Source organism: Enhydra lutris, unplaced genomic scaffold, assembly GCF_002288905.1.
Source record: "Enhydra lutris kenyoni isolate GAN:26980312 unplaced genomic scaffold, ASM228890v2 scaffoldscaffold6, whole genome shotgun sequence".
Classification (NCBI taxonomy): Eukaryota; Metazoa; Chordata; class Mammalia; order Carnivora; family Mustelidae; genus Enhydra; species Enhydra lutris.
This window is the reverse complement of record NW_019154090.1, coordinates 23,867,618-23,893,709: the sequence shown is the minus strand read 5'-3', so window position 1 is coordinate 23,893,709 and position 26,092 is coordinate 23,867,618. Positions and strand designations below refer to the sequence as shown.

The 26,092-nt window shown below is 40.8% G+C and overlaps 2 protein-coding genes across 2 annotated transcripts in view; one reads left to right on the top strand and one right to left on the bottom strand.

Annotated features, from left to right (window-relative positions):
• LOC111141699 (phosphatidylinositol glycan anchor biosynthesis class U) overlaps window positions 1-26,092 on the bottom strand; it is an 89,633-nt gene that overhangs the window by 45,018 nt on the left and 18,523 nt on the right. Inside the window, exons 3-6 of the mRNA XM_022494466.1 lie at window positions 22,707-22,766; window positions 21,783-21,845; window positions 15,788-15,897; window positions 13,492-13,592 (exon numbers count right to left, since the gene is read on the bottom strand). Coding sequence (XP_022350174.1) covers window positions 13,492-13,592; window positions 15,788-15,897; window positions 21,783-21,845; window positions 22,707-22,766 — 334 coding nt within the window. The remainder of the gene's footprint in view (window positions 1-13,491; window positions 13,593-15,787; window positions 15,898-21,782; window positions 21,846-22,706; window positions 22,767-26,092) is intronic.
• LOC111141700 (nucleosome assembly protein 1-like 1) lies at window positions 9,567-11,030 on the top strand. The gene is given in 2 exon segments (XM_022494468.1): window positions 9,567-9,619; window positions 9,852-11,030. Coding segments are annotated over 2 exon segments (1,041 nt in total). The 5' UTR covers window positions 9,567-9,570; the 3' UTR covers window positions 10,844-11,030.

Genomic DNA, 26,092 nt, shown 5'->3' with positions numbered 1-26,092 from the left:
CGAAGCTAGCCCATCAGGGGAAGCTGACACCTAAGTTTTGAACAATGATAGGCGAGGCCCAGCAGTCCTAGGGAACAGTGAGTGCAGAGGGAGGAGGGGGGCTATAATTAGCTTGATGGGCAAAAACAGGGCAAGAGTAGGGAGGAATGACTGGGAAAAGGCACAAAAGAGACTCTTGTGGATGTTGGTAACATTCTGTTCCTTAATCTGAATGCTGATTACTCATCGTTTTGTGAAAATTCATGGAACTGAACACTAGCAATTTGTGTACTTTCTGTATATATCTTAGATACACTTCAAATGAAAAGCTGTAATCTACGATGTCTTAGCATGCAGACAGGTAGGGGTCAGGCGGGAGATTGCACAATCATCCCAAAGCATTGACCGGCAGGACCTAGACATGACGTGTCAAATAATGCCTAAAACTGCAGCTTCATCTCGACCAGAGCTAGGGTATCCCACTCATCTAACCAGGAGGAGCTACGCCAAGAGGACAGGGACTTTTACCAAAACAAGATAACCTACTATTTATTTGCTAGGATGACCCAGATACTTGGATACTAGGTTTTCTGGCCAAGCCCTAGTCTTCGGCCTTATGATGGGACTATTAAAGGAAATCAGTCACACATGTATGTGCCCTGGCTATACTAGGAATTTCATTATCTACTCATCTAGCTTTGAGTATGTTTTCCAAACCTCTGTTTGTATCAGGGTGGGGGCCAAAACAAGCCGTGGCAAGACCTGGAGTAACAATGCCTCCAGGGACTCCACCTTGAAGCCATATGGGCCCGGGGAGGTGGTGGAGCTACAGGACAGAGGAGGAATGCAGCTGAGGTGAGGCTCTGGAGCCTCGTTCATGATCAGGTCTACAAATGGAATAAGCAGAGAGGGATCCCAGACAGTGACCTGTACTAGGACAGGCAGTGGGACAGACTGGAACGTGATGGGAAGGGCTGAGATCCCACAGGATACTCAGAAGAGGAAGTCGCACTAGAACCTGAGCAACAAGTAAGATCCCTGGGAAAGAGGAACTGATGCTGGGGGCGGGCCCAAGGACTACATTCCTGGCCAAGTGCTCTGTTAACAGGGCAGGCACTCTGGGAGTAAGTCCTTCCATATCAGTGATGATGATCATTTATTGAGCACATACTCTGTTCTGACATAGCTGTAAGCACTTTACATGTATTAAGTCCTTCCAATAACTCCATGAAGTGGGTACTATTACTACTCCCATTTTACAGAAAAGAAAACTGAAGGACAGAAAGGTTGGTTTGCCCAGGGTCACAAAACTCATGAATACTAATAAGAGGATTTGAATCCAAACAGTCTCGTTCTAAATCCCACACTCTTTAACTACATCACTATGCTACCTTCTTGATCTCGATCCATAAAAATGGCAATATGCAGAGCAACTGTTTCTTGAATGGGTTCTGCTAAGGAAGCGTGCTAAGCAGTTTATATTTCTTATTTATTCTTCCACTAAATATATGAGGCAGACATTATCTCATACAGAAACTCCAGAGGCTTTGTGATTTGCCCAGGGCTACAGAGCTGGTAACTAGCAACTAGCAGGTTTTGAAGCTGGGGTAATCTGACCAAACCTCAGGCTGCTTTATCATAGGGTCCTCTGTGACTTTCCTCATGGGTGGGGCTTTCCCGAGAGGAGTCCTACATGGAAGTGGTGGGCTCAGGCCAAAGGATGGGTTGTTCTGCCATTGCTCTGCCAGGGCTGAGCTCCAGAAAGAGACCCTCTCATTTTTATCTCCAAGTCCTCCCCAAAAGGCTCAGGGAGCCCCTATCAATCCTAGGGGATCTTTTAAAAAAAGAGGGCATTTTTAAGAGTAATAACCAGCATCACTGTTCACTGAGCTCTTAGTACATCCCCCACACTATGCTGTGTTTTACACGCACCATCTTACTTGTTCTTCATCTGTGCTCTGCACAGTAGGGACTGTTTCAATCCCCATGTTATACCTAAGGAAACTAAGGACCAGAACAGTTAAGTGACTTGGTCAAGGTGATACAGCCCGGAAATGGAGGAGCTGGGATTAGCTACCAGATCTGTGCCACATCAGAGTAGCCTGAGCTCTTAATCTTTGAAAAGCAAGTCCTGTCAGACAGACAGACAGACACACACACACACACACACACACACACACACACACACACACACCCTCTTGGTGGAACAAGGAGAGTTGGAAGGGTCCTTAGGTGGCAAACCTCAAGAATTCCTAGTTCGGGACATCTCATTATTGACAAACACCAACAGTGAACAAGAAAGACTACCCATTAACATCTGTTTGTTTTCTTTTTTAAAGCCTAATGAAGATTATTTCACAGGGATGGAATATTTTAATTAGCCACTGAAAGGCAGACTACCCCTTGACCAAAAGCCCCAACCTTTGAAGTGAAACCCAAACTGCTCCACTAAAATAACATCAACCCTGACCTTAGACCTGTTTGCTGGCCAACTCCACAAAAAGGACATCACAATACAATGGCGTTGGCCTTGTCCTGGCCTGTAGCTCTTGATGTGTCCCAGGCAACCCTGGACTGCCACAAAGGAGGCCATGGGAGAGCAAGGACAGAGCCAATGAGGACACTCTGTTCTGTCGGACACTAGCTCCATGAAAATCTGGGGAGAGAGTTGCCAAGTTTACTTCTACTATCCCTAACTTCTTATCAATCAAGTAAATTTGTTTTTAATTATGTGCTCATTGAACAAATTTTGGGAAAAAAAGATATGAAAAGGAAACAGAAACATGAGCTTACTCTACAGAAACAAGTATTATGCTTTAGGAATCTATTTTCTATCTATTTTTGTTGTTTTAACATAGTTGAGATTATATTTTATTTAAATATACAATCTTGTATTCTGCCTTAAAAAGTAAGTATCCTCACATAGTTTGCAATTAGTTTTTTTTTTAAGATTTATTTATTTGAGAGAGAGTATGAGCGGGGGAGGGGCAGAGGGAGAAGGAGAGAGAGAATCCTCAAGCAGATTCCCTGCTGAGGGTGGAGCCTGACCCAGGGCACAATCCCAGGACCCTGAGATTGTGACCTGAGTCCAAATCAAGAGCCAGCTGCTTAACCAACTGAGCCACGTGGGCACCCCTACAATTATTTTTAATCATACGGGCAAACCGTGCTTTATGTAGCCATTCCTCTATTTTGAGATTTGTTTTTTTCAGGGAGAGAGAGAGAGAAAGAGTAAGAGAGAGAGTACTCTCACTCACATGCAGGCATATGCAAGTGGGGGGGAAGGGCAGAGGGGCCTCTCTCTGTTTTGAAGTATTTTCCATTTTTTTCTAGTCATAAATAATCCTGCAGTTAATGGCTTTGTATCATAAAGCTTTGTCTATATTTCTGCACTGCTTTTGGGTAAGTTCTCAAAAGTAGAATCAATAAATCAAAAGTACAAACATCTTAAGACTACTGCCAAACTGTTTCCCAAGAGGCCTGTACTAATTTCTAAGTCAACTCCCCATGTAGGAGAATGCCTATTTGACAGCACCTTTGTCAGCACTGAGAATTATCTTCTAAAATCTTTGCCAAATTGAAGGGGAAAAAAATAAGATAAGCCGCTCCTGTGTTATTCTAATTTGCTTTTATTGATTATCTATGGAGATGAATATGTTCCCATATTTTTTAGTCATTTATATCCCTTCTGTGTGAATTCTCCCAATTGTTTCTTTTTAAAAAATGTTTTAAAGGGGCGCCTGGGTGGCTCAGTGGATTAAAGCCTCTGCCTTCAACTCAGGTCATGATCCCAGGATCCTGGGATTGAGCCCCGCATCGAGCCCTGCAACGGGGGTGGGGGTGTCTCTGCTCAGCAGGGAGCCTGCTTCCTCCTCTCTCTCTGCCTACTTGTGATCTCTGTCTGTCAAAAAAAAAGATTTTTTTTAAAGATTTTATTTTAAAAAAATTTTTTTTTAAGATTTTATTTATTTGAGAAAGAGAGAGAACAGAGTAGTGTGGGGGTAGTGGGGAGAGGGAGAAGCAGATTCCCACTGAGCAGGGAGCCTGACGCAGGGCTGGATCCCAGGACCCTGAGCTCATGACCTGAGCTGAAGACAGACACTTAACTGATTGAGCCACCCAGGGGTCCCCCAACTGTTTTTTTTTTTTTAAAGATTTTATTTATTTATTTGACAGACAGAGATCACAAGTAGGCAGAGAGGCAGGCAGAGAGAGAGGTAGAAGCAGGCTCCCTGCTGAGCAGAGAGCCTGATGCGGGGCTCAATCCCAGGACCCTGGGATCATGACATGAGCCGAAGGCAGAGGCTTTAACCCATTGAGCCACCCAGGCCCCCCCCCAACTGTTTTTCTTCCTTAAATAGTGAATTATTCCTTTATAAATGTTATTAAAATTTAATTACATGGTACAAATATTAGATGTAGAAAAATGACTCGCAGATTTAAGTGAACCAACTTTATTGTATATTCTGTTGGTAGAGATTATTAACACACTCAAAGAGAGTGGTTCAGAGACCCAACTAAAATAGAATTCTTCAAATATTTTGACATATTTTAACAGATTATTATTTGTGATGGTCTCTGTTTATAGCTGCCAACAATGGAAAATAACTTAAATGTCCAACAAAAGGGAAGGTCTGGGACGCCACAACAAATATACCAAGGAATGGAAGTGGAGCTGGGGCTGGGTGATAAAAGACTTTTACTTCTCATTTTACACGTTTGAATTTCTTTTATTCTACCAAGTACTTCAACTACTTATATGAACTGCTCCTAAAAGTAAAAAAAAAAAAAAAAAAAAAAAAGAACTTAAATTTAGATTTAAAGAAACTGACATGTGACCAATGTCACACAATTCACATGAAATAAGTGATAAAAGTAAAACAAAATGGGAGTGCCTGGGTGGCTCAGTTGGTTAAGCGTCTGCCTTCAGATCGGGTTATGATCCTAGCTAGGGTCTTGGGATCGAGCCCCACATTGGGCTCCCTGCTCAGGGCTCGATCCCAGGGCCTTGGGATCATGACCTGAGCCAAAGGCAGATGCTTAACCAACTAAGCCACCCAAGTGCCCTTAAATATTCTTGTAGAAAAGTAAAATAAAATTGTGTGTATAACATTACAAAAATGTCTATGCATTCATCTAACAGAGATCTGGATCAATATAATAAAAAGGTTTTATTCTGTGGAACCAAAAACAATGTGGCCACAAAAGGGATACAGAGTTTTTTTTTTTTTTACATGTTTCCCCCCAAAACAAAACCTTTCCATTGATCTAAAGAAACATAAAAAAGACATTTTTGTAAATGGCATATTTCACATTCTTGTGTGAGACTCCTATTGCATGCACCTTCAGAGCCCATGTCTTCTGTCTTTGCACTTGGCTTATTTATTTATAAAGTTTATTTATTTAAAACACTTATTTATTTATTTATTTATTTATTTATTTTAGAAATTTCTACACCCAACATGGGGCTCAAACATGACCCAGAGATTAAGAGTTGCATGTTCCAGGCTTCCTTGCACTTGGCCATTTTTTTTTTTAAAGATTTATTTATTTATTTGAGAGAGTGTGCACACCTATGCACGCATGTGTGCACGTGGGGGGACGGGCAGAGGGAAAGAATCTTCAAGCTCACTCCTTGCTGAGCATGGAGCCCAACATGGGGCTCGATCCCAGGACCTAGATACCATGACCTGAGCCGAAGTCAAATGTTGGACTCTTAACCAACTGAGACACCCACGTGCCCCTGCCCTTGGCTATTTTCAAAGTGGCATTTCCAAAGGCTGGTGCTCAATCCCTTCTGCCAGGCTGCAGCATAGAGTCCTTATTTTAATGAAGGCCAGCCACCTTGATGAATGAATGGGTCTACCAGAGCCTGACACTCTGGAAATAGGGACCGAGAGAGGCAGTATTCACAGACAGCAAAGAGTCCTCATTATCTCGAAGTTGTTTCTAACAAGATGACCACAATTTCCAGAACAAGAAAATTCAGGTTATGCAGTATCTAGTCACGGGTAATAAGTTAAATTAAACAGCCTACAGGAAGACCACCCATAACCACCAAGAGGAAGGGCCTGGCCCCGCAGCGCTGCCACCGCTTCCAGTCGTCGGCCTACCGTAGCAACCAGTGGCGCTACCGCAGGCGCTGCGACAGCATCCAGTTCGCAGCGGATTTTTTTTAAACAATGTGTTAGGAAGACCTTGTTGGGAATGAAGTCATTCCCATGCCGCCTTAGAAAGGAAAATGTAAAAATGTAAAAAATGTAAACTCTAAGTAAAAGGTCCTATGTATAACTTTTGATTTTCTATTTCCAGAGTGTGCAAATTATTCAGCAACAGGGTAGCAAAATAAAGACTCTCATATACACTTGTTACGGGAGCATAAATTGGTAAAAGTCTTGAGCCAATTTAGCAACAAATTTCAGAAATCCTGAAGAAGGTACATACCCAGTGATACAATAATTCTATTGCTAGGATTTCACTGTAAGAAAACAACTATATTTCTATAAGAAATAATCTGTATTTCTGTAAGAAAATAATTTCCACATGGGTGTGGAAATTACTACATAACAGAAAATTGTTGTATTATTTAAATAGCTGAAAACTGAAAAACTAGCTAAGTATTTAACAGTAGAATTTGGTTAAAGAATTTCTAAACATTTCATCCATATAATGAATAGTATGCAGGTATTAAACATGGCTAGATGTTTACTGATATATGTGTGGATTATATTGTTGACCCCAATTCTCCACCCTCCCGGCTCTTTGTCACATGACTTTGCGTTTCCCATGGTGGACAGGATGGAAGTCTCCACCACAAGCTCTGCCATGTGTTGTTTTGATCCATGGGTGGATGTGTGATGCAACCAGAAACTTAAGAAGCGCATCCTGGTAAGTCTTATTCATCGTTGTGCCTCAGTTATCACTATGAGAAGACCATGCCTAGTTTAGTCCCCTGGTCCAGGAGGATGACAGGCATGTGGAGAAGAGCCCAGCCTAGATGAGCCAACTATAGCCAGCCACTGATGGATGAATGAGCTCCAGTGAAACCAAGAAACTGCCTAGACAAGTCTAACCGAGATCAGCTGATGCCTAGCGGACTTACAGATATATGAATCAAGTAAAGACTTATTATTGTTTTAAGCCACTGCGTCTTAGAGTAGTTTGTTAAATAACATTCTTGTGGCAACGGCTGATTAATAACAGTATTTAAAAGTCTTAAAGAAAAATGAGGGGAAAAAATCTGGAAATCCATACCCCAAATGCCAACAGATTTCCTGTTAAAGCCAGCAGACTGATCACAGGCATACCCTCTCTCCCTCCAAAAACCTCACTAACATGATAATAAAGGAATAAAACTTGTCTTAAACAACAAAGCAGAGGAGATTATAGCAAAATAAGGTTTAATGCAATAGTGGAAACATAAAGCAGGTAGAAGAGGGATAAATGACTGAGCAAAATGGAAGAAATTATAGTTTAATGGCCTGCAGAGAGGAGTAGCATTAAAAAACAGGCCAACTCACCCCCTAGAGTTTGTAAGAAATTCAGCATCTTGAAGGTATCAGGTACTATGGAAAGTGGGGGTACAGCGATGAAAATCAATCTCAAAGTTTATATACAGACCAATCAGAACCCCAGGTCATATCTCATCTATGTGCAGCCAAGGGACAATCCCTACATACCTCAACTTTCCATCTACTACTTCACCCCCCGACACTACAGCTCTGGAGAACACCCACTAAAGAGGCACAGATCTAGAAGATACTAAGCACAGTAATGGGCTAAGGTGAAGAGTAATGAGATTACATAAACTCTATTGTAATCAGCCACATCCCCCATTCCTGCTCTCTCAACTCTAGCAATTGGTCACATGAGCCCCCTACCCCGCCAAAACTCCATCTTGGTTATCCTTAGGCAAGACGCTGGAGGATTCCTCTTTGGAAAAACTAAATCATTTCAGAGAAAAAGAAAACCTATAAATGATGACAATTAGGGTTACCTCCAAGAAAAAAGGCCAGCCCACTGCCTGATCTCCTTATAGTGAGACTGATTCTGCTCATTCACAGCGTCTCAAATCAACACGTTAGTGCCAGTTTTAAATAAAAGACAGACAGCCAAGGGTCATTATAAATAAGAGAAAACCCGGGCGCCTGGGTGGCTCAGTGGGTTAAAGCCCCTGCTTTCGGCTCAGGTCATGATCCCAGGGTCCTGGGATCGAGCCCCGCATCAGGCTCTCTGCTCAGCAGGGAGCCTGCTTCCCCCTCTCTCTCTGCCTGCTTCTCTGCCTATTTGTGATCTCTCTCTGTCAAATAAATAAAATCTTAAAAAAAAAAAAAAAAGAGAGAGAGAGAGAGAATCCCCTCCCATGTGAAAGACAGACCTCAAATCAAACAGGAAACAAAAAAGGTGGTGGTGGGGAGACAAGGAAGACAAAGGGACTATTTGTAGAAATGATAAAGAGGATATTGTGGGGGTGCCTGGGTGACTCAGTCAGGCCATGATCCCAGGGTCCTGGGATCGAGCCCCACATTGGGCTCTCTGCTCAGCGGGGAGCCTGCTTCCCCCTCTCTCTCTACCTGCCTCTCTGCCTACTTGTGATCTCTGTCTGTCAAATAGATAAATAAATCTTAAAAAAAAAAAAGAGGATATTGTGGTGATAAGATAATAATAGGATGTTTCAAAGAAACAACTGGAGATGAAGAAAGAACTTCAAAATATAATTAAAAAATCAAGGGTGCAGGGCTGGTTCAGTCCATAGCACATGCGACTCTTGATTGTGGGGTCATGAGTTTGAGCTCCACATTGGATGTAGAATTTACTTAAAAAATAAACGTAAAAATATAAAAACAGATTAAAATATATATACATATAAAATTTTAAAACTTTTAAAATTCAGTAGAAGAGTTGGAAGATAAAAACATAGTAGTGTCCCACCAAAAGGAAGAGGAAGTCAGCAAAAGATAAAGTCCACTGAAAATAAAATATGCAAATTAGATGAGTCAAGAAAGGCCAATATCCAACAGATGTCCCAAACAAGAGGACAGAGAAAACAGAGAGGACAGAATTGAAAAATAGTAAAACAATACCTTCCATAACTAAAGGACACTGGTGTCTAAACTGAAAGGGCCTATCAGGGGCCCAGGATAATAAATGGAAAAAGATCCATGTCAAGACATGGCATCATAAAATTTCAAAACACTGAGGATAAAAAGAAGATTCTAAATCTTTCAGAAAACATTAGATTACACATAATGGCATCAAACTGCTTAAATAGCAACCAGGATACTAGAAGACAGTGAAATGATGCCTTCAAAATTCTGAAGGAAAAGTTTTCCAGTCTAGAATTCTATCCCTTGCCCCAACTATTAATTTGGTGCTAAACTAGAATAAAGACATTTTTCAGACAGAGAATAACTGAAAATAGGACCACCTGGCTCCCCATGCTAGCCACCGATATTTGGAGTTCTTAACAACATAGCAGACATTGACAACAAAGAACAGTCTGAACTTGATCAAGATTTGGATGATGTTGAAGAAGTAGAAGAAGAAATTGGTGAAGAAACAAAAATCAAAGCATGTCACTTGACTGTTCAGATGATGCAAAATCCTCAGATTCTTGCAGCCCTTCAAGAAAGACTTGATGGTGGGGGGGCGCCTGGGTGGCTCAGTGGGTTAAAGCCCCTGCCTTCGGCTCAGGTCATGATTGGTCATGATCCCAGGGTCCTGGGATTGAGCCCCACATTGGGCTCTCTGCTAAGTAGGGAGCCTGCTTCCCTTCTCTCTCTGCCTGCCTCTCTGCCTACTTGTGATCTCTGTCTGTCAAATAGATAAATAAAATCTTAAAAAAAAAAAAAAAAAGAAAGAAAGACTTGATGGTCTGGTAGAAACACCAACAGGATACATTGAAAGTTTGCCTAGGGTATCTAAAAGACGAATGAAAGCTCTCAAAAATCTTCAAATTAAATGTGCACAGGTAGAAGCCAAATTATATGAGGAAGTTCATGATCTTGAAAGAAAGTATGCTGTTCTCTCTCAGCCTCTATTTGATAAGTGATCTGAGAGAATTAATGCAATTTTGGAACCTACGAAAGAAGAATGTGAATGGAAACCAGATGAGGAGGATGAAATTTCGGAGGAGCTGAAAGAAAAAGCCAAGATTGAAGATGAGAAAAAGGATGAAGAAAAAGAAGACCCCAAGGGAATTTCTGGATTCTGGTTAACTGTGTTTAAGAACATTGACTTGCTCAGTGATATGGTTCAGGAACATGATGAACCTATTTTGAAGCAGTTGAAAGATATTAAAGTGAAGTTCTCAGATGCTGGCCAGCCCATGAGTTTTGTCTTAGAATTTCACTTTGAACCCAGTGAATATTTCACAAATGCAGTGCTGACAAAGACATATAGGATGGGGTCAGAACCAGATGATTCTGATCCCTTTTCTTTTGATGGACCAGAAATTAAGGGCTGTACAGGGTGTCAGATAGATTGGAAAAAAGGAATGAATGTCACTGTGAAAACCATGAAGGAGAAGCAGAAACACGAGGGATTTGTGACGGTTCGTACTATATCCAAAACAGTTTCCAATGACTTTTTCTTTAATTTTTTTGCCCCTCCTGAAGTTCCTGAGAGCGGAGATCTGGATGATAACGCTGAAGCTATCCTTGCTGCAGACTTTGAAATTGGTCACTTTTTACATGAGCGTATAATCCCAAGATTAGTGTTTTACTTTACCGGAGAAGCTACTGAAGATGATGATTATGATGAAGAAGGTAAAGAAGCAGATGAGGAAGGGGAAGAAGAAGGAGATGAGGAAAACAATCCAGACTATGACTCAAAGAAGGACCAAAACCCAGCAGAGTGCAAGTAGCAGTGAAGCAGGATGTATGTGGCCTTGAGGATAACCTGCACTGTAAGAGCCTAAACACAACTATGATTTACTTACAGCCTTATGTTTTTGTATTTTCTCGGTAGACTCAGTAATTTTTTTTAAAGGAAAGGAACTGATCATTTTAAAGACCAATTTGTTCTACTTAGCATTTTAACTCTAGTTTTTCTTCCAGATCTGTTGATTTCACAAATTCTTTCATGCATGTTCATTTATTGCTACGTGGTTTGGTTCTTCTGGAGTAATTTTTATCCTGTAATGAATATTTTAGATTACAGCTATGAAAGTGAACAGAACTGTTAAAAGAAACTTTTTTTTTTTTTTTGCTTTGCTAATTTTTTTCCTGAAGAACCAAAGTATTTTTTTTCAACTGGGTTTACACTTGCTTGCACTAGCTGTGCTTTTCATTACTTTGTTTTAGAACTGCAGTGACTAAGACAATTCCTCACTTAAAAAACAGAAACAAAACTTGTTGAGACAAATATATGGTTAAGAATTTCCAGTAAGACCACAACTGATAACTTGGATTACTAACGGTTTTTTATTTTAGGTGACATAGTTAGAAACCTAGTAAGGAAACCGTAGTAAAGAAACCTAACTCATAGTGTGGTTATTGGTTACTGTAGGGAGGTGAATAAAACCTGTTTTCAGAAAAAAAAAAGAATAACTCAAAGTATGTATCTCATACACCACCCTCCCTTTTTTAAAAAGATTTTTATTTTTAAGTCATCTCTACACCCAACATGGGGGACAAACTTACAACCCCAGGATCAAGAGTCGCAAGCTCTGCTGAGGGAGCCAGCCAGGCGCTCCTCATACACTGTTTTATTGGAAACTACTAGAGGAAATACCTTAGCAAAACAGAGAAAAAAATCAAAGGAGAGAAGGAATCCAGGAAAGAAAGGAAATGATACAAAAGAATTATAAAGGGAAATCCCAGTAGGCCCAGAAAACAACCAGGGTAGACTGGGGCATGATGGTGGATGTGTGAGAGGTCTTCAGAAAAATAATGGAATTGAAAGACTCTTTGATGTATTTAAACATTTTTTTTTAAAAACTGTTTGGCACTAGGGGCGCCTGGGTGGCTCAGTGGGTTGGGCCTCTGCCTTAGCTCAGGTCATGATCCCAGGGTCCTAGGATCGAGCTCCAAGTTGGGCTCTCTGCTCCCTCTCTCTCTGCCTGCCTCTCTGCCTGCTTGTGATCTCTCTCTCTCTGTCAAATAAATAAATTTTAAAAATATATTAAAAAAAAAAACAAAAAAAAAACTGTTCGACACTTGATAGTTTACCAGAACAACTGTGGGGGGAAAGGGGATTGTTACAAAAAGACTAAAAAAAAAAAAAAAAAAAAAAATTTTTTAAAAAAAAAAAAAAAAAAAAAAAAAAAAAAAGATTAATTATTAACCCCCGGAAAAAGAAAAGGTTATACAAGAGAAAGTAATCATAGTTATTACTTTGCCCAACAATGAACAATACATACAGTATCATAAACTATAGGTACTGACTACTGATTAATCAAACCTGTGATATAACTACTCTAAGAAAATTAGGCGAAGGGGAAATGATAATAAAAAAGAGCTGAATCTTTATCTCCCATTAGGGGAGTGCAATAAATAATGTCTAATATTTATAATTCAGGAAACAGCAATATGAGCTCTTACTTAGAAATATCAAAGTACCTGTACCCCTGGGGCTAACATACATTGTATGTTAATAAAAAATTTTAAAGTTATTTAAAAAAAAAAAAAAAGAAACATCAAAGTAGGAGAGCCTGGGTGGCTCAGTTAGTAAGTGTCTGCCTTTGGCGCAGGTCATGATCCCAGGGTACAGGGATCGAGCCCCACATCAGGCTTCCTGCTCAGTGGGAAGCCTGCTTCTCCCTCTCCTTCTTCCCCTCCCCTCTGCTTGTGCTTTCTCTCACTATCTCTCTCTCTCAAATAAATAAATAAAATCTTAAAAAAATATATACAGAAGTAGGGCGCTTGGGTGGCTCAGTGGGTTAAAGCCCCTGCCTTCGGCTCAGGTCATGATCCCAGGGTCCTGGGATCGAGCCCTGCATTGGGCTCTCTGCTCAGCAGGAAGCCTGCTTCTTCTCTCTCTGCCTACTTGTGATCTCTGTCTGTCAAATAAATAAATAAAATATTTAAAAAAAAATATATATATATATAGAAGTAAATACCAGCAAACACCAGAAGTAGTTCTTTCGGGTTGAACTAGGAATGGGAAGAGAGTCAGAGGGCTGCTATTCTCATAACCCTTTTCCCAGATTTTCTGTTTGTTTGTTTAACTTTTTTTTTTTTTTTTTAAATAATCTCTATACCAACTCGGGGCTTGAACTCCCAACCCCAAGATCAAGTGTCTCATGCTCTTCTGACTGCCAAGCAGGCATCCCATTGTTTATTTTTTCCATCTGTGTTAACAATATCTCTCTGAGTAGTAGAATTTCAGCATCTTTTAAGTTTTTTCTCTGAGCTTATCTAAATTTCCTATAACAATCTCGTATTACTTGTATAATTAAAAAAAAATTCTTAAACATTGGATTGTTTAAAAAAAAAAAAATCCACAGCAGTAATATTACAAAACCCTACACAAACCAGGGACTGAGATTTGCGCTTTCCTTTGAGGCCTTACCTTTTATCGTGGTCAAAATGAAGAAAGCAATGAGGGTGTTGTTGATAGCACAGGTAGACTTGGCAACACAAGACAAGACCGTGTAGGGATTTAAGAGGTAGCTGGGGAAAAACATACAATGTTGGTATTAGTAATCTCAGTCAGAGCACCAGGGAGTCCTGGTCACCACAGGCCAGGATTCAAGAGATTTACTAAAACTGAACTCAAGGGAAGGCAACTTCTTAGAAATGAGTTAAGTAAAAGAGAATAAAATGGGCTTGGGACCAATGAGTATAACACATTGAACATCCACTGCCTATTCTGTGCTACGTGGAAGATCATCATAGAGATCCAGTAAGCTAGCAACTCCATTATTCCTCCAATGGAGAACCTGAGACTCAGTGGTTAAGAAACTTGCTCAAGGTTTTACAAGCTAATCAATACATTCAAAATCAGGACTTTCTGGCTCGAAAGCTTATGTTCTTTTTATTACTTCAGATCTCATAAATGATAAAATTTTAGCAATTCCCACAGAGTCATATATTTTTAGGAATGGCTACAGTTGTCTTTGAAAACCAGGGAAGTAATTTTTCCTCAATCAGGCTCCTAAGCTCTGATGCAGGCTATCCCTCCCCCTTTCCACCAAGAGGTCAGAGCAGCTTGGGGTTATCCCTCTTGGTGGTCAAGCTGTATCCACCAAGTCAGGCCCCAAGGAGAGGGTAAGTATCTGCTGAATTCAATAAGCTGGTTGCCACAAAACTTCAAGACAGGACACCTTGAACTTCCCCTGGGAAGGAATTAAGCTGAAAAACCTAGTCTCTGCTGGAAATGGAAAGGAATGGACTGAGAAATGAATTTAAAATGCTGATTAGGGAAATTTTATATAGTCATAATGAATGATTATTTTATTTATTTCTATCCTGCTTCCACAAAAGATTTGAGGAAGCTCAAATAAGAACAGATAATAAAAACTAATAGCAAAATAAAAATAGAAATAAAAAAGCAAGACCAGGAAAAATGTAAACAGAAAAAAAATAAGGGCCAAGGGAAAAAAAGACCAAATGGGTCTTCTACAGCACTGTGATAATCAGCTTCAAATGTGGCTCTGAGTTTCCTGGCAGACAGAGTGAAAAGGGAGACCAGTTACATAATTCTGATTGTTAGATAGGAAGAAACATACCAGCGTCTCAGGGACAGATTATAATTATTATTCACCAATAAAGACCTTAAATCCAATACCTCCCAGGGCTGTAAGATTAGCAGTTCTAAAGCCAAAGGCCCAAAATTGTTGGTGTTTTTTTTCAACAACCACAGATAGGCCTATTACACAACCTTTAAAGAAATGGCTGCTACTATTATAAAAGAATCCCCAAGAGATATATGAATCCATAAGGGACTCATAATGTTGCTAAACCTCTGATTCTATTAGGCAGTTCCTGCTAATATTTCTGAAATACATAGATATGTAAGTTGTTTGGTAGGAGAGGAGGAAAAAGGTCATTTCTAAACAGCAGGTGGATGTTCGAGAAGCAGCTGCTTGGCCACCTATATGGAATACTGAACAGGAGATTCAACACAAAGCAGAGGGTTGAATAAACTGTCCTCACAAGGCCCCTTCTAATTCTGAAGTTCCAAGGTCAGGTTTTTCCATGAAGAAACCTGTCTGTCTTGTTTATGGTGTATCCCTCAAAGCCAGTATATTATTAATATTCAATGACTATTAGTTTGACTAAATAATCATTCAGATTTGCCTATCTCCAGAATATAAACGGGAATAACCTGACAGAATTAAATTTACTGGCAGCCCAGAGCACTTTCAGAGAAATCTCTTACAGAGCTTCGGTAAGTTCCACTCTCCCACACTGGTCTCCCAGCTGGGATGGGTCTGTTTGGCTCTAGTTTTCTAAACTACAAATGTGGGACTTATAGTGTACATGAACTACTCAACCTGCTCAAAATAATGGCCATGTAAAGATCAGAATTTTATTCAATCCAAATATACAATTAAAGAACTTTTTTTTTTTTTTTTTTGGAAACACTGGTTACAAGTAGGCTGGAGCCCAGATCAGCATAGAGTGAAAAAGCATTTGTGAAGGGTTGATTGTGCATGTCCCTGTGTGAGGCTTTGTCCCAACAGAAACAGAATGGCTCTGTCTCCTTTGCTGGCCAGGACCCCAGTTGTGCAACAGAACCACAGCAAGTACTTGATGACTAAGACTGCAAATCTCCAAAAATACAACAAACAACATGAGAAAGTCTCATCAGATTTTCCTTGCGTTCATTGGCACTGAGCCCTGTTTTGTGAAAGAATACTTACAACAGGGCCACTTTCAGAGGGATGTAACGCATTTCCATCGGGGTTCGGATGAGTTCGGCCACATCTGGAGCATACTGGTCTAATTCAAGGAGGAGTTTCTGCTTTTTAAACTGGCAAAAAGAAATGGCAAAACATATTACTTCCCATTGCTTTTAGAATGAAGACAGCAGTCCTTCTGTGGCCCACATGGCCCTACCTGTCCAGGCTTACCTCACACCCACCTGTCCCCTCAGCTCTCACTCCCTGGGTTCCAGCACCATGAACATGCCTTAACTGTTGTGCTCCCAGGCCTTTGATTTGACCTGGGACAACCTATTCTCTTTCCCTACTTAGCTCTCACATCGCCTTTAAATCTCTGTTAAATCATTTCTTCCTCAGGAAGGCACACTCACCACCCCCTCCAGTGAAATCTCCCTATAACACCTTCTTTCACAGCACTGCTCATGGTTACAACTTTCTTATTTATGTGACTAATATCTGTCTCCCTCATTAGACTATGAGTTCCATGAGGGCAGGGACAATGTTTATTTGCCAGGACCTGGTACAGTGAGCAAACAGTAAACATCTATTGAATGGCTGAATGAATGAGTGGCAAAGCAATGTTCTCGGCCATTCTGAATGGTTATCACTGGGGCTCCTGGGTGGCTCAGTGTGTGAAGCATCTGCCTTCGGCTCAAGTCAAGACCCCAGGGTTCTGGGATCAAGGCCTCCTGCTCAGCAGGGAGTCTCTTTTCCCTCTCCTTCTGCCCTTCCCCCTGCTTGTGCTCTCTCTCCAATAAAATCTTAAAAAAAAAAAAAAAAAGTTATCATGAGTGGCCTAAGGACTCCAAAATTCCATCAGCAAAGTGAAATATTTTCATACAAAATGAAATGATCCCCTGAATGTCACAGTACCCTAGGTTTTCTTCTAAGCTCTCCTGTTTCAAGTTTTTGTCTTCCACAGAGGAAGTGGTGAATGGCCAGGATGAAGAGAAGTAGGAGGGCTGGGTGTGGCTGGGCAGCTAGAGAGTCTAGAGGGAGTGAGATGGGGGTGGAAAGCTCTTGCCTTCTCCTGTGTGTCCCAACAAATTCATGGGTGTGCTACAGAATGAAAAAAAGTTAGGCAACCCTATAAGCACACACGGGTCAGACTATAGGCGGAAAAAGCCTCTGAACCCAAAATGGATAGCTTTGCTGATTTAATGGTCAGAGAATCTTATTTCAAGAGTATAAAATCAATGCTGCAACCAATGATAAAACAGTGTATTGCTGAGGAGCTAAATGAGCAAGGGCTTCACTCTCTGTGCGTGACAGAAGATTTAATAATGAAAAAGGCATGTACAGAATACATATGGCATTGTACCATCCATACAAGGTTCAAAGCATGCAAAATAATACTACATGTTATTTAGGATCTATACAAACAGCAAAAGTTAAGGCCACGTGGGATAACAATAAACACTAAATCCACAACAGTGGTAACTGGTGAGAGGGAGAATAAAGAGATGAAAATTGCAGAGGTGAGTACAAGTGTAATATTTTATTTATTTATTTATTTATTTGAGAGACAGTGTGCAAACATGAGTGGGGGAGGGGCAGAGGGAGAGGGAGAGAATCTCAAGCAGACTCCCCACTGAGCGCAGAGCCCTACACAGAGCTCTATCCCACAACCCCAAGATCATGACCTGAGCTGAAACCAAGAGTTGGACACTCAACCAAATGAGCCACCCACATGCTCCATGTAATGTTTTATTTTTTTTATTTTTTTTTTAAGATTTTATTTATTTATTTGACAGAGAGAGATCACAAGCAGGCAGAGAGGCAGGCAGAGAGAGAGGAGGAAGCAGGCTCCCCGCTGAGCAGAGAGCCCGATGCGGGGCTCGATCCCAGGACCCTGAGATCATGACCCGAGCCGAAGGCAGCGGCTTAACCCGCTGAGCCACCCAGGCGCCCCTAATGTTTTATTTTTGAACCTGACATAAGTTCACAGTAGGTATTATTCTTTACCTATTTTTGCATGTCTTAGGTATTTCAGAATTTTCTTTAATGGAAAAGTTTTTTAGAAATGTTAAAGATCGATCTTTCAGTTCAAAAGAAAATTGAGGAGTTATCACAGGAATACAGGTAAGCCCAGACTTCTTGCACAGATTTAAATAGAGGCTTAATCAGAAAACATGAACCAACTTCAAAAACCTCCTTTGATCATCTCTGAGAGTTCAGGTTAGACAGCAGGGAATTATCATTCGTAAGAGTCAGGCTACCATTCACAGGTGGGGTTGTGTAATTAAAAAGACAATATATAAAGTAAGGTGCTTTTTTATCAGAGGGGCTGGCTTGGCAGATAAAGCACTTAGTGAGGTCAGCTGCAGCAGTGGTTGCGGAAGGAGGCCCGGCCCAGCTACCTAAGGGTCCTAGAGTTCCTGCAAAAAGGCGGCCACCTGTGTGGGCCGAGACCCACAAAGAAGGTTACTGAGAGGAAACAGGGGTTGACCCAGGAGCAGCCAGAGGACAGGTGGAAAGACAGACCTATTCCGCAAGCTGGAAGCCAGTCAGCAGGACTACAGAAGGAGAGGGGGGCAGCTCAACAAGCACGTGCAGAGCCTACGCAGAGGTGACACTGTGCCAACGACCAAAGAAAAGTACTTCCTTGTCACCCCACTCTTCCAAAATAGTTTGAAACAGGGAGATTTTATAAAAGGAGAGTCTGCAGGTGAGGGCAGTCGGGTCAGCATTTCCCAGATTCTCTGCTACATCTCTTTTTGTCTCCCCCCAGTCTCACCAGCAAAGCCCCCATTATGCCTGGCCTCACAGGCCCAATATTGACTCAGCTCCTTGAAGAATAACAAAAATTCCTTTTAAAAAACCCCCTCCTGGATCCAGTCAGAGACAAAAAATGGCTAAAAGTCTAAGGAAAAGTGAACACACACACACACACACCAAGAAAATATTAAAAGTATAACAATAAATGAGGTTAAGGAGTACAATTTAAAATCCAAAGATAAATATTTCTAGATATATTCAGCAGCCTTGACAATGATGAGATTTAAAGCTACCATAGGAGAGGTTAAAAGTGGCCTAAAAGGTAATTACCTGGCTGCACTGTCTCCGTGATCATTAATCACCTTATACACAGATGCTTGTTATATTTCAATATGTGTATGTATGTTATATTTCAATAGAAATTTTTGAATTAAAAAAAAATTGGGGTGCCTGGGTGGTTCAGTGGGTTAAGCCTCTGCCTTTGGCTCAGGTCATGATCTCAGGGTCCTGGGATCGAGTCCCACATCGGGCTCTCTGCTCAGCAAGGAGCCTGCTTCCTCCTCTCTCTCTGCCTGCCTCTCTGCCTGCTTGTGATCTCTGTCAAATAAATAAATAAAATCTCTAAAAAAAAACTAAAAATAAAAAAATCTTGGGGCATCTGGGTGGCTCAGTCATTAAGTGTCTGCCTTGGGCTCAGGTCATGATCCCAGGGGCCTGGAATTGAGCCCCGAATCAAGCTCCCTGCTAAGTGGGAAGCCTGCTTCTCCCTCTCCCACCTCCCCCTGCTTGTGTTCCCTCTCTTGCTGTCTCTCTCTCTCTCTCTCTGTCAAATAAATAAAATCCTAAAGAAAAAAAAATCTTCAGGGTGGAGCTAATTTATCTCTGCATGCCTCAGCTTGTGAGGAGACCATGACCCGAGCCAAGGCAGACACTTAACTGACTTGAGCCACCCAGGCACCCCCAAGACATACTCTTTTAGCAACTTTCAAGTATACAATAGTAACTATATTCACCATGCTGTACATTAGATATCTAGAACTTACTCATCTTACAACTAGAAGTTTGTACCCTTTGACCAACATCTTCCCATATCCCCTACTCCCAAATGCACACCCCCCGCCGGCCTGGCAACCGCCAATGTACCACCAATGTACAGTGTCTGTTTCTTTGAGTTTGACTTATTTATTTATTTTAAAGTAAGCTTCCTGCCCAATGTGGGACTTGAACTCACTTCCCCAAGATCAGGAGTCGCATGCTTTACCAACCAAGCCAATCGGGTTCCCTGGTGTGACTTTTTTTTTTTAAAGATTTTTTTTTTTAAAGATTTTATTTATTTATTTGACAGACAGAGATCACAAGTAGGCAGAGAGGCAGGCAGAGAGAGGAGGAAGCAGGCTCCCTGCGGAGCAGAGAGCCCGACGCAGGACTCGATCCCAGGACCCTGGGATCATGACCTGAGCCGAAGGCAGAGGCTTAACCCACTGAGCCATCCAGGCGCCCTATTTATTTATTTTAGAGAGAGAGGGAGCACACATGCATGTGAGTGGGCAGGGGAGGGCATAGGAAGAGAGAGTCTTTAGCAGACTCCGAACTGAGCATGTGCTGACACAAAACTTGATCTCATGAGCCTGAGATCAGGACCTAAGCAGAAACTAGGAGCCAGACACTTAACCATCTGTGCACCCACGCACCCCCAAGTTGACTTTTTAAGATTCCACATGTAAATAAGATCACACAATATTTGTCTTGGTCTGACTTCGGTTAGCATAATGCTCTCAGGTTTATAAATGTTATCCCAAATGCTCTGCTGATTTAAGATGTACACTCCCTGGGTCTCAGTGATAATTCTCTAAAATGCAGGGTTGTTTTTTTTTTAACTAATTTCTACACCCACTGTGGGGCTTGAACTCACAACCCTCATATGAACAGTCATAAGCTCTACCAACTAAGGCAGCCAAGTGCCCCAATTCAAGGGTTTTATAGGCCTATTAAGCCTATAAATGGACCCCAAGTTAAAAATTCCCAACCTAGGTATCTTATAAATCTCTTTGAGGTCCATAATTCTAGAATTCAACAGCTTTATTACTCATGACCAGTGCCACAGAAAGGCAAACTGCTCCTTCTGGTTCTATTACCAAGTAACAGAAGTGAAAATGAAGGATAAACAGACAACACAAAAAGGATGTGTCCTCCTCTCCCTCGGGTCTAAATCCTCTCAGTGGCTCCCAGCCAGTCATGGAGGACTGCAGCCAATTTTTAAAATAACTACATGGATAGTGCATATGGCTAATCTGTTAACGCTTTTAGAACCTAGGAAAATGGAAATGGTCACAATATACCATTCCCCTTGGCTACTGCATAGGGATTAAGACTAAGTTTACATCAATACTTTCTACAGGCATTTACTACATGCTAAATTTTCCAAACAACGGAGTGCCTGGGTGGCTCAGTGGGTTAAAGCCTCTGCCTTCGGCTCAGGTCATGATCTCAGGGTCCTGGGATCAAGCCTCGAATCGGGCTCTCTGCTCAGCAGGGAGCCTATTTCTCTCTCTCTCTCTGCCTGCCTCTCTGCCTACTTGTGACCTCTGTCAAATAAATAAATAAAATCTTTAAAAAAATAAAAAATAAAAAATAAATTTTCCAAATAAGATTGCTCTCTGCAGGGAAACAGAATCTACGTTGGGAATCCAATTTTACCTCCAATAGGCATAACAGTTAAAATCTGTATTCATGAAAGGAAGATTTTTAAGGATCCTCGTTAATAATTGTAGTTTAGCTCTGCTCCAGAAAGTCTGAATTTGGGCGCCTGGGTGGCTCAGTGAGTTAGAGTCTCTGCTTTCGGCTCAGGTCATGATCCCAGGGTCCTGGGATCGAGCCTCGCATCGGGTTCTCTGCTCGGCAGGGAGCCTGCTTCCCTCTCTCTCTCTCTGCCTGCCTCTCTGCCTACTTGTAATCTCCATCTGTCAAATAAATAAATAAAATCTTTAAAAAAAAAAAAAGAAAGAAAGTCTAAACTTGCACAGGTGGATATTAAGCTACACAGATTAAATTAACCCTTTTGTATCTATTAATAAAGCTGTCTTGTTGGTTCGGGTTTGACCATTCCAGGGCTGGCTTCACAGGCCAGTAGCTTCTCCCACTTCTTAGTATTTTTAAACAGTTGGATCCTTAAATACATGACCTCTGATTCTTTGTAGTAACAGAGACCAGAAGACTACCAAAAACACCAGTTCTGTCTCCCCCGCTGACTACTTACCACAACTTTATTGAAGTCCTGGATTGCAAAATACAGAGCAATGGCGGTGAGTGCATCAGTGATCTATCAAGAGAAAGAGAAATAATAGTGTAGGAGGGATGGAATGCTGCCAGGGCCTAGAGCTTTGGGATAGTGGTGGACTGTTCGGTAATGAACTCTTACAGTCAGGCAGAACCTCAACTCTCACTTTGACTATCCAAAGGTAAAGCCCTACAGGGAGATTTGACTGGAAATCCCTGAGGACTGGCACCCACCAAGATTTATGTTAGCCTGGTGGACCACATCTGTTCTTTAATTACAAGTTACTTAAGTTTTCTGTAAAACAGGAGTAACACCCAATGCTTTGCAGGCCTGATGTCTGTCAAGTGCCTAGCATGAAGTAAATCCTCAGGAAACAGGAGTCATTATAATGATTAAGGAAGACTTCAGTGGGCCTCCTACTTGACCCAGATTTTCAACCTGACATAGGCAAGTGTTTCAAATTACTTTCTCGCAAAACAGCCCTGTCATCTCAAGTTTGAAGGTTACTGCCCCTGAGAGTCTCATCAGGCCTATGTCCACTGCATGGAATCTCTTGGTAGAATGCTTAGGAAATTCAGGATGCCCTCTACACTGGCACCACAATTAAAACCAATCACAGAATCTTGGCGCTACACAGTTTGAGAATACACAGTCCAGAAACCAAGTATAAGGAATTGGAATTGGTCAAATGTCAGAGACTACTTACTCCCTATATTTCCATAATAGTATCACAGTATTGTGGATTATACAGTATTATCCACAGTATGGAATTCAAATTAAGGATAGGGCTTTGCTTTTATACTCTCAGAAACTCCTAAGCTCCTATAAGATATTTTTTCTTAAAAACAAGATAAAAGACTCTAAAGGTATATATGTATTGACTTTATGTGGAAGGTTACTTACCATAAATACCAATTCAGCATAGTCAATCAGGAAATGAAAGAGGTATATTATTAATGGAGTCTGTAGGAGAAAAACAAGCAAACAAACAAATTAACTTAAATCTTACTGTTATCAGTTTCCAGTGTAGGGAATGGGGAAGAAGCTAATCTCTCAGCAAAAATCTCTTTCTTTTCTGGAATACTGTTCTATGCTAGTTGGCCAGTATATTTGGGGGAGAATAATTCAGTGTCACTGGATCATTTTTTGCCATGGGGCCTATCTGAGCTGAGTAAAGAGAACAAAATATGACATGGGCTAAATATCTGTTGAGGAACACATTAAAGGTATGAGGTAAACTTTAGTTCTAAGCCATACAGAATAGCCAAGGGGAACGCCACAGAGGACTAAGATTGCTGAAATCATAAAATAAATAGGGAAATGTTTTCCCGCCTTTTGTCCTCTGAGATGTTTTATATCATTAGTGTTATTGCCTCCTCAAATATTTGGGAAAATGTGCTCACTGTGAAGTCATCGTGGCATGGGTTTTCTTTAAGAGACGACTTTAATTACAGATTAAATTTTTTTTTAAGATTTTTATTTATTTATTTGACAGAGAGAGAGAAAGCACAAGCAGGAGGAGTGGCAGGCAGAGGGAGAAGGAGAAGCAGGCTCCCCACAGAGCAGGGGGAACCTGATGTGGGACTCAAACCCAGGACCCCAGGATCATGACCTGAGTCAAAGGCAGTTGCTCAACCAACTGAGCCACCCAGGTGCCCCTATAGATTAAATTTCTTTCACAGTTTCTTGCCTTAAAGTGTTCTTTTTCTGATGTCAGTAGAGCTACATCAGCTTCTTTGTGTTAATGTTTGCTCAATAAAACTTGTTCTATATTTTTAGGTTTTACTTTTTTCTGCATCCTCATATGTAAGATGTGTTTCTTAAAAGCAGCATATAATTACTTTCCTTTTCTTTTTTTTAATGTATTTATTCATTCTAGAGACAGAGTGTACACACAAGCAGGGGAAGGGGCAAAAAGAAAGGAAGGGAATTTCAAGCAGGCTCCTACTCCCTGCTGAGCACAGAGCCTGACATAGGGCTCCATCCCACCACCCTAAGATCAGACCTGAGCAGCAATCCAGAGTTGGCTGCTTAACCGACGGAGCCACCCAGATGCCCCACTTTTTTTTTTTTTTATTTTTTTTGTTTAAGTCTTTATTTGACAGAGAAAGAGAGGGGACAAACAGAGGGAGCAGGGAAGGGAGAAGCAGGATCCCTGCTCAGCAGAGAGCCCGATGTGGGGCTCAATCCCAGGGCCCTGGGATGAGGACCTGAGCCAAAGGCAGATGCTTAACCAACTGACCCACCCAGGCAACCCTGCTTTTCTTTAACCTAATCTGACAACTGTTATCTTTTAGTTGACTTTATAGTCTATTTACATTTAGTGTAATTAATGATGTATTTATGTTTAAGTTTACCATCTTACTATTCTATTTTCCATTTGTCCCATTTTTCTCTTTCTTGCTTGCTTCCTCATTATTTTTTATTATTCTATTTTCTCCTCTACTGGTTTGTTGGTTATACACTTAGCTACTATTCTTTCAGTGATTATGGAAATTATGGAATAGGTCTTTGACTTTAATTAGCATATAATATAAATTACATCTTTTACTACTTTCTAGATTATTAAGGACCTTTGAATACTTTTTTTTTTTAAGATTTTATTTATTTATTTCACAGACAGAGATCACAAGTAGGCAGAGACAGAGAGAGGGGGAAGCAGGCTCCCTGCTGAGCAGAGAGCCCGATGTGGGGCTCGATCCCAGGACCCTGGGATCATGACCTGAGCCAAAGGCAGAGGCTTTAACCCACTGAGCCACCCAGGCGCCCCAGACCTTTGAATACTTTAATTCCATATAGCTACTCCCAGCATTTTCTGTTATTCATGCTACAGCTTTAATTCTACATGCATTTTAAACCCATAAGGTATTATTATTTTATACAGTTAATATTTATTTAATTTACTCACATATCTACCTTTTTCACTATTACTTATTCCTTCTTATATTCCATGATGCTGTTGAGAACCATAATCCTGCCTTTTTATAATTTTTTAAATGCTGGCAACAAATTCTATCAATTTTAATTTGCTTGGAAATGTCTTTACCTTCATCTCTGAGAGATAATATCCCCTTTGGCTGTTTGTAATCTGTAATCTGTCTTTGATATTGAGCAGTTTTATTAAAATGTATGTTTTTCTTTGAATTTATCCTGCTTGGGTTTATAGAGCTTCTTGAATTGATATATTTCATAAATTCTGAAAAAAAAATTTCAGTAACTAATCTCTTCAAATATTGTTTCTGCCTCATTCTGTCTCTTCTCCCATTCTGGAACTTCTTTTGTTTTATTTCATTTCATTTTAAAGATTTTACTTATTTATTTGAGAGAGAGAATGAGAGGGAGAGCATGAGAGGGGGGAGGGTAGGAGGGAGAAGCAGACTCCCTGCTGAGCAGGCAGCCTGATGCATGACTGGATCCTGGGACTCCAGGATCATGACCAGAGCTGAAGGCAGTCAACTCAACCAACTGAGCCACCCAGGTGCGCTGGAACTTCATTTATATTGTATGTTAAATCTTTTTACTATATCTCATAGACCTCTTCTTTTTTTTCCTGTTTTCTATCCTTTTGTCTCCGAACTTTAGTCTAGGAATTCTCTACAGATCTATCTTCTAGATCATAAATCCTCTCTTTAGCTTTGTTTAATTTGCTGTTAAATTTGCCTATTACATTTTTAATTTGCTGTTATGTTTTCCAGTTCTAGAATTTCCATTTGATTCATTATTATATATTCCAGTTCCTTGGAGAAATTTTTTTTTAAAGATTTTTATTTTTACTTATTTGACAAAGAGAGATCAAAAGTAGGCAGAGAGGCAGGCAGAGGGGGGAGGGGAAGCAGGCTTCCCACTGAGCAGAGAGCCCAATGTGGGCCTTGATCCCACAACCCTGAGATCATGACCCGAGCTGAAGGCAGAGGCTCAACCCACTAAGCCACCCAAGCACCCTCCCTGGAGAAATTCTTGACCTTGTCACTTATTTTTTTATGCATATTAATCACTGACCACTGTTATCTTAGAGTCCAAGTTTGATAACTCCAATATCTGAATCACCTGTGAATCTTTAGTGTCTATTTTTTCCTGTCTTTTACTATGCTTGGTAACTTTTGAATGAATGGTGGACATTGTAAAGGGAAATTTGTAGAGGTTCTGCATGAGGTATTTTCCTCCAGAAAGGATTTTTTTTTTCTTTTTCTTTCAGAAAGGATTTCTTTAAACTTCTGGAAAGCAATTAGAATAGAATTACATCACTTTAATCTAATTAGAGTTTAGCTAATTAAGCTGAATTTAGTTTT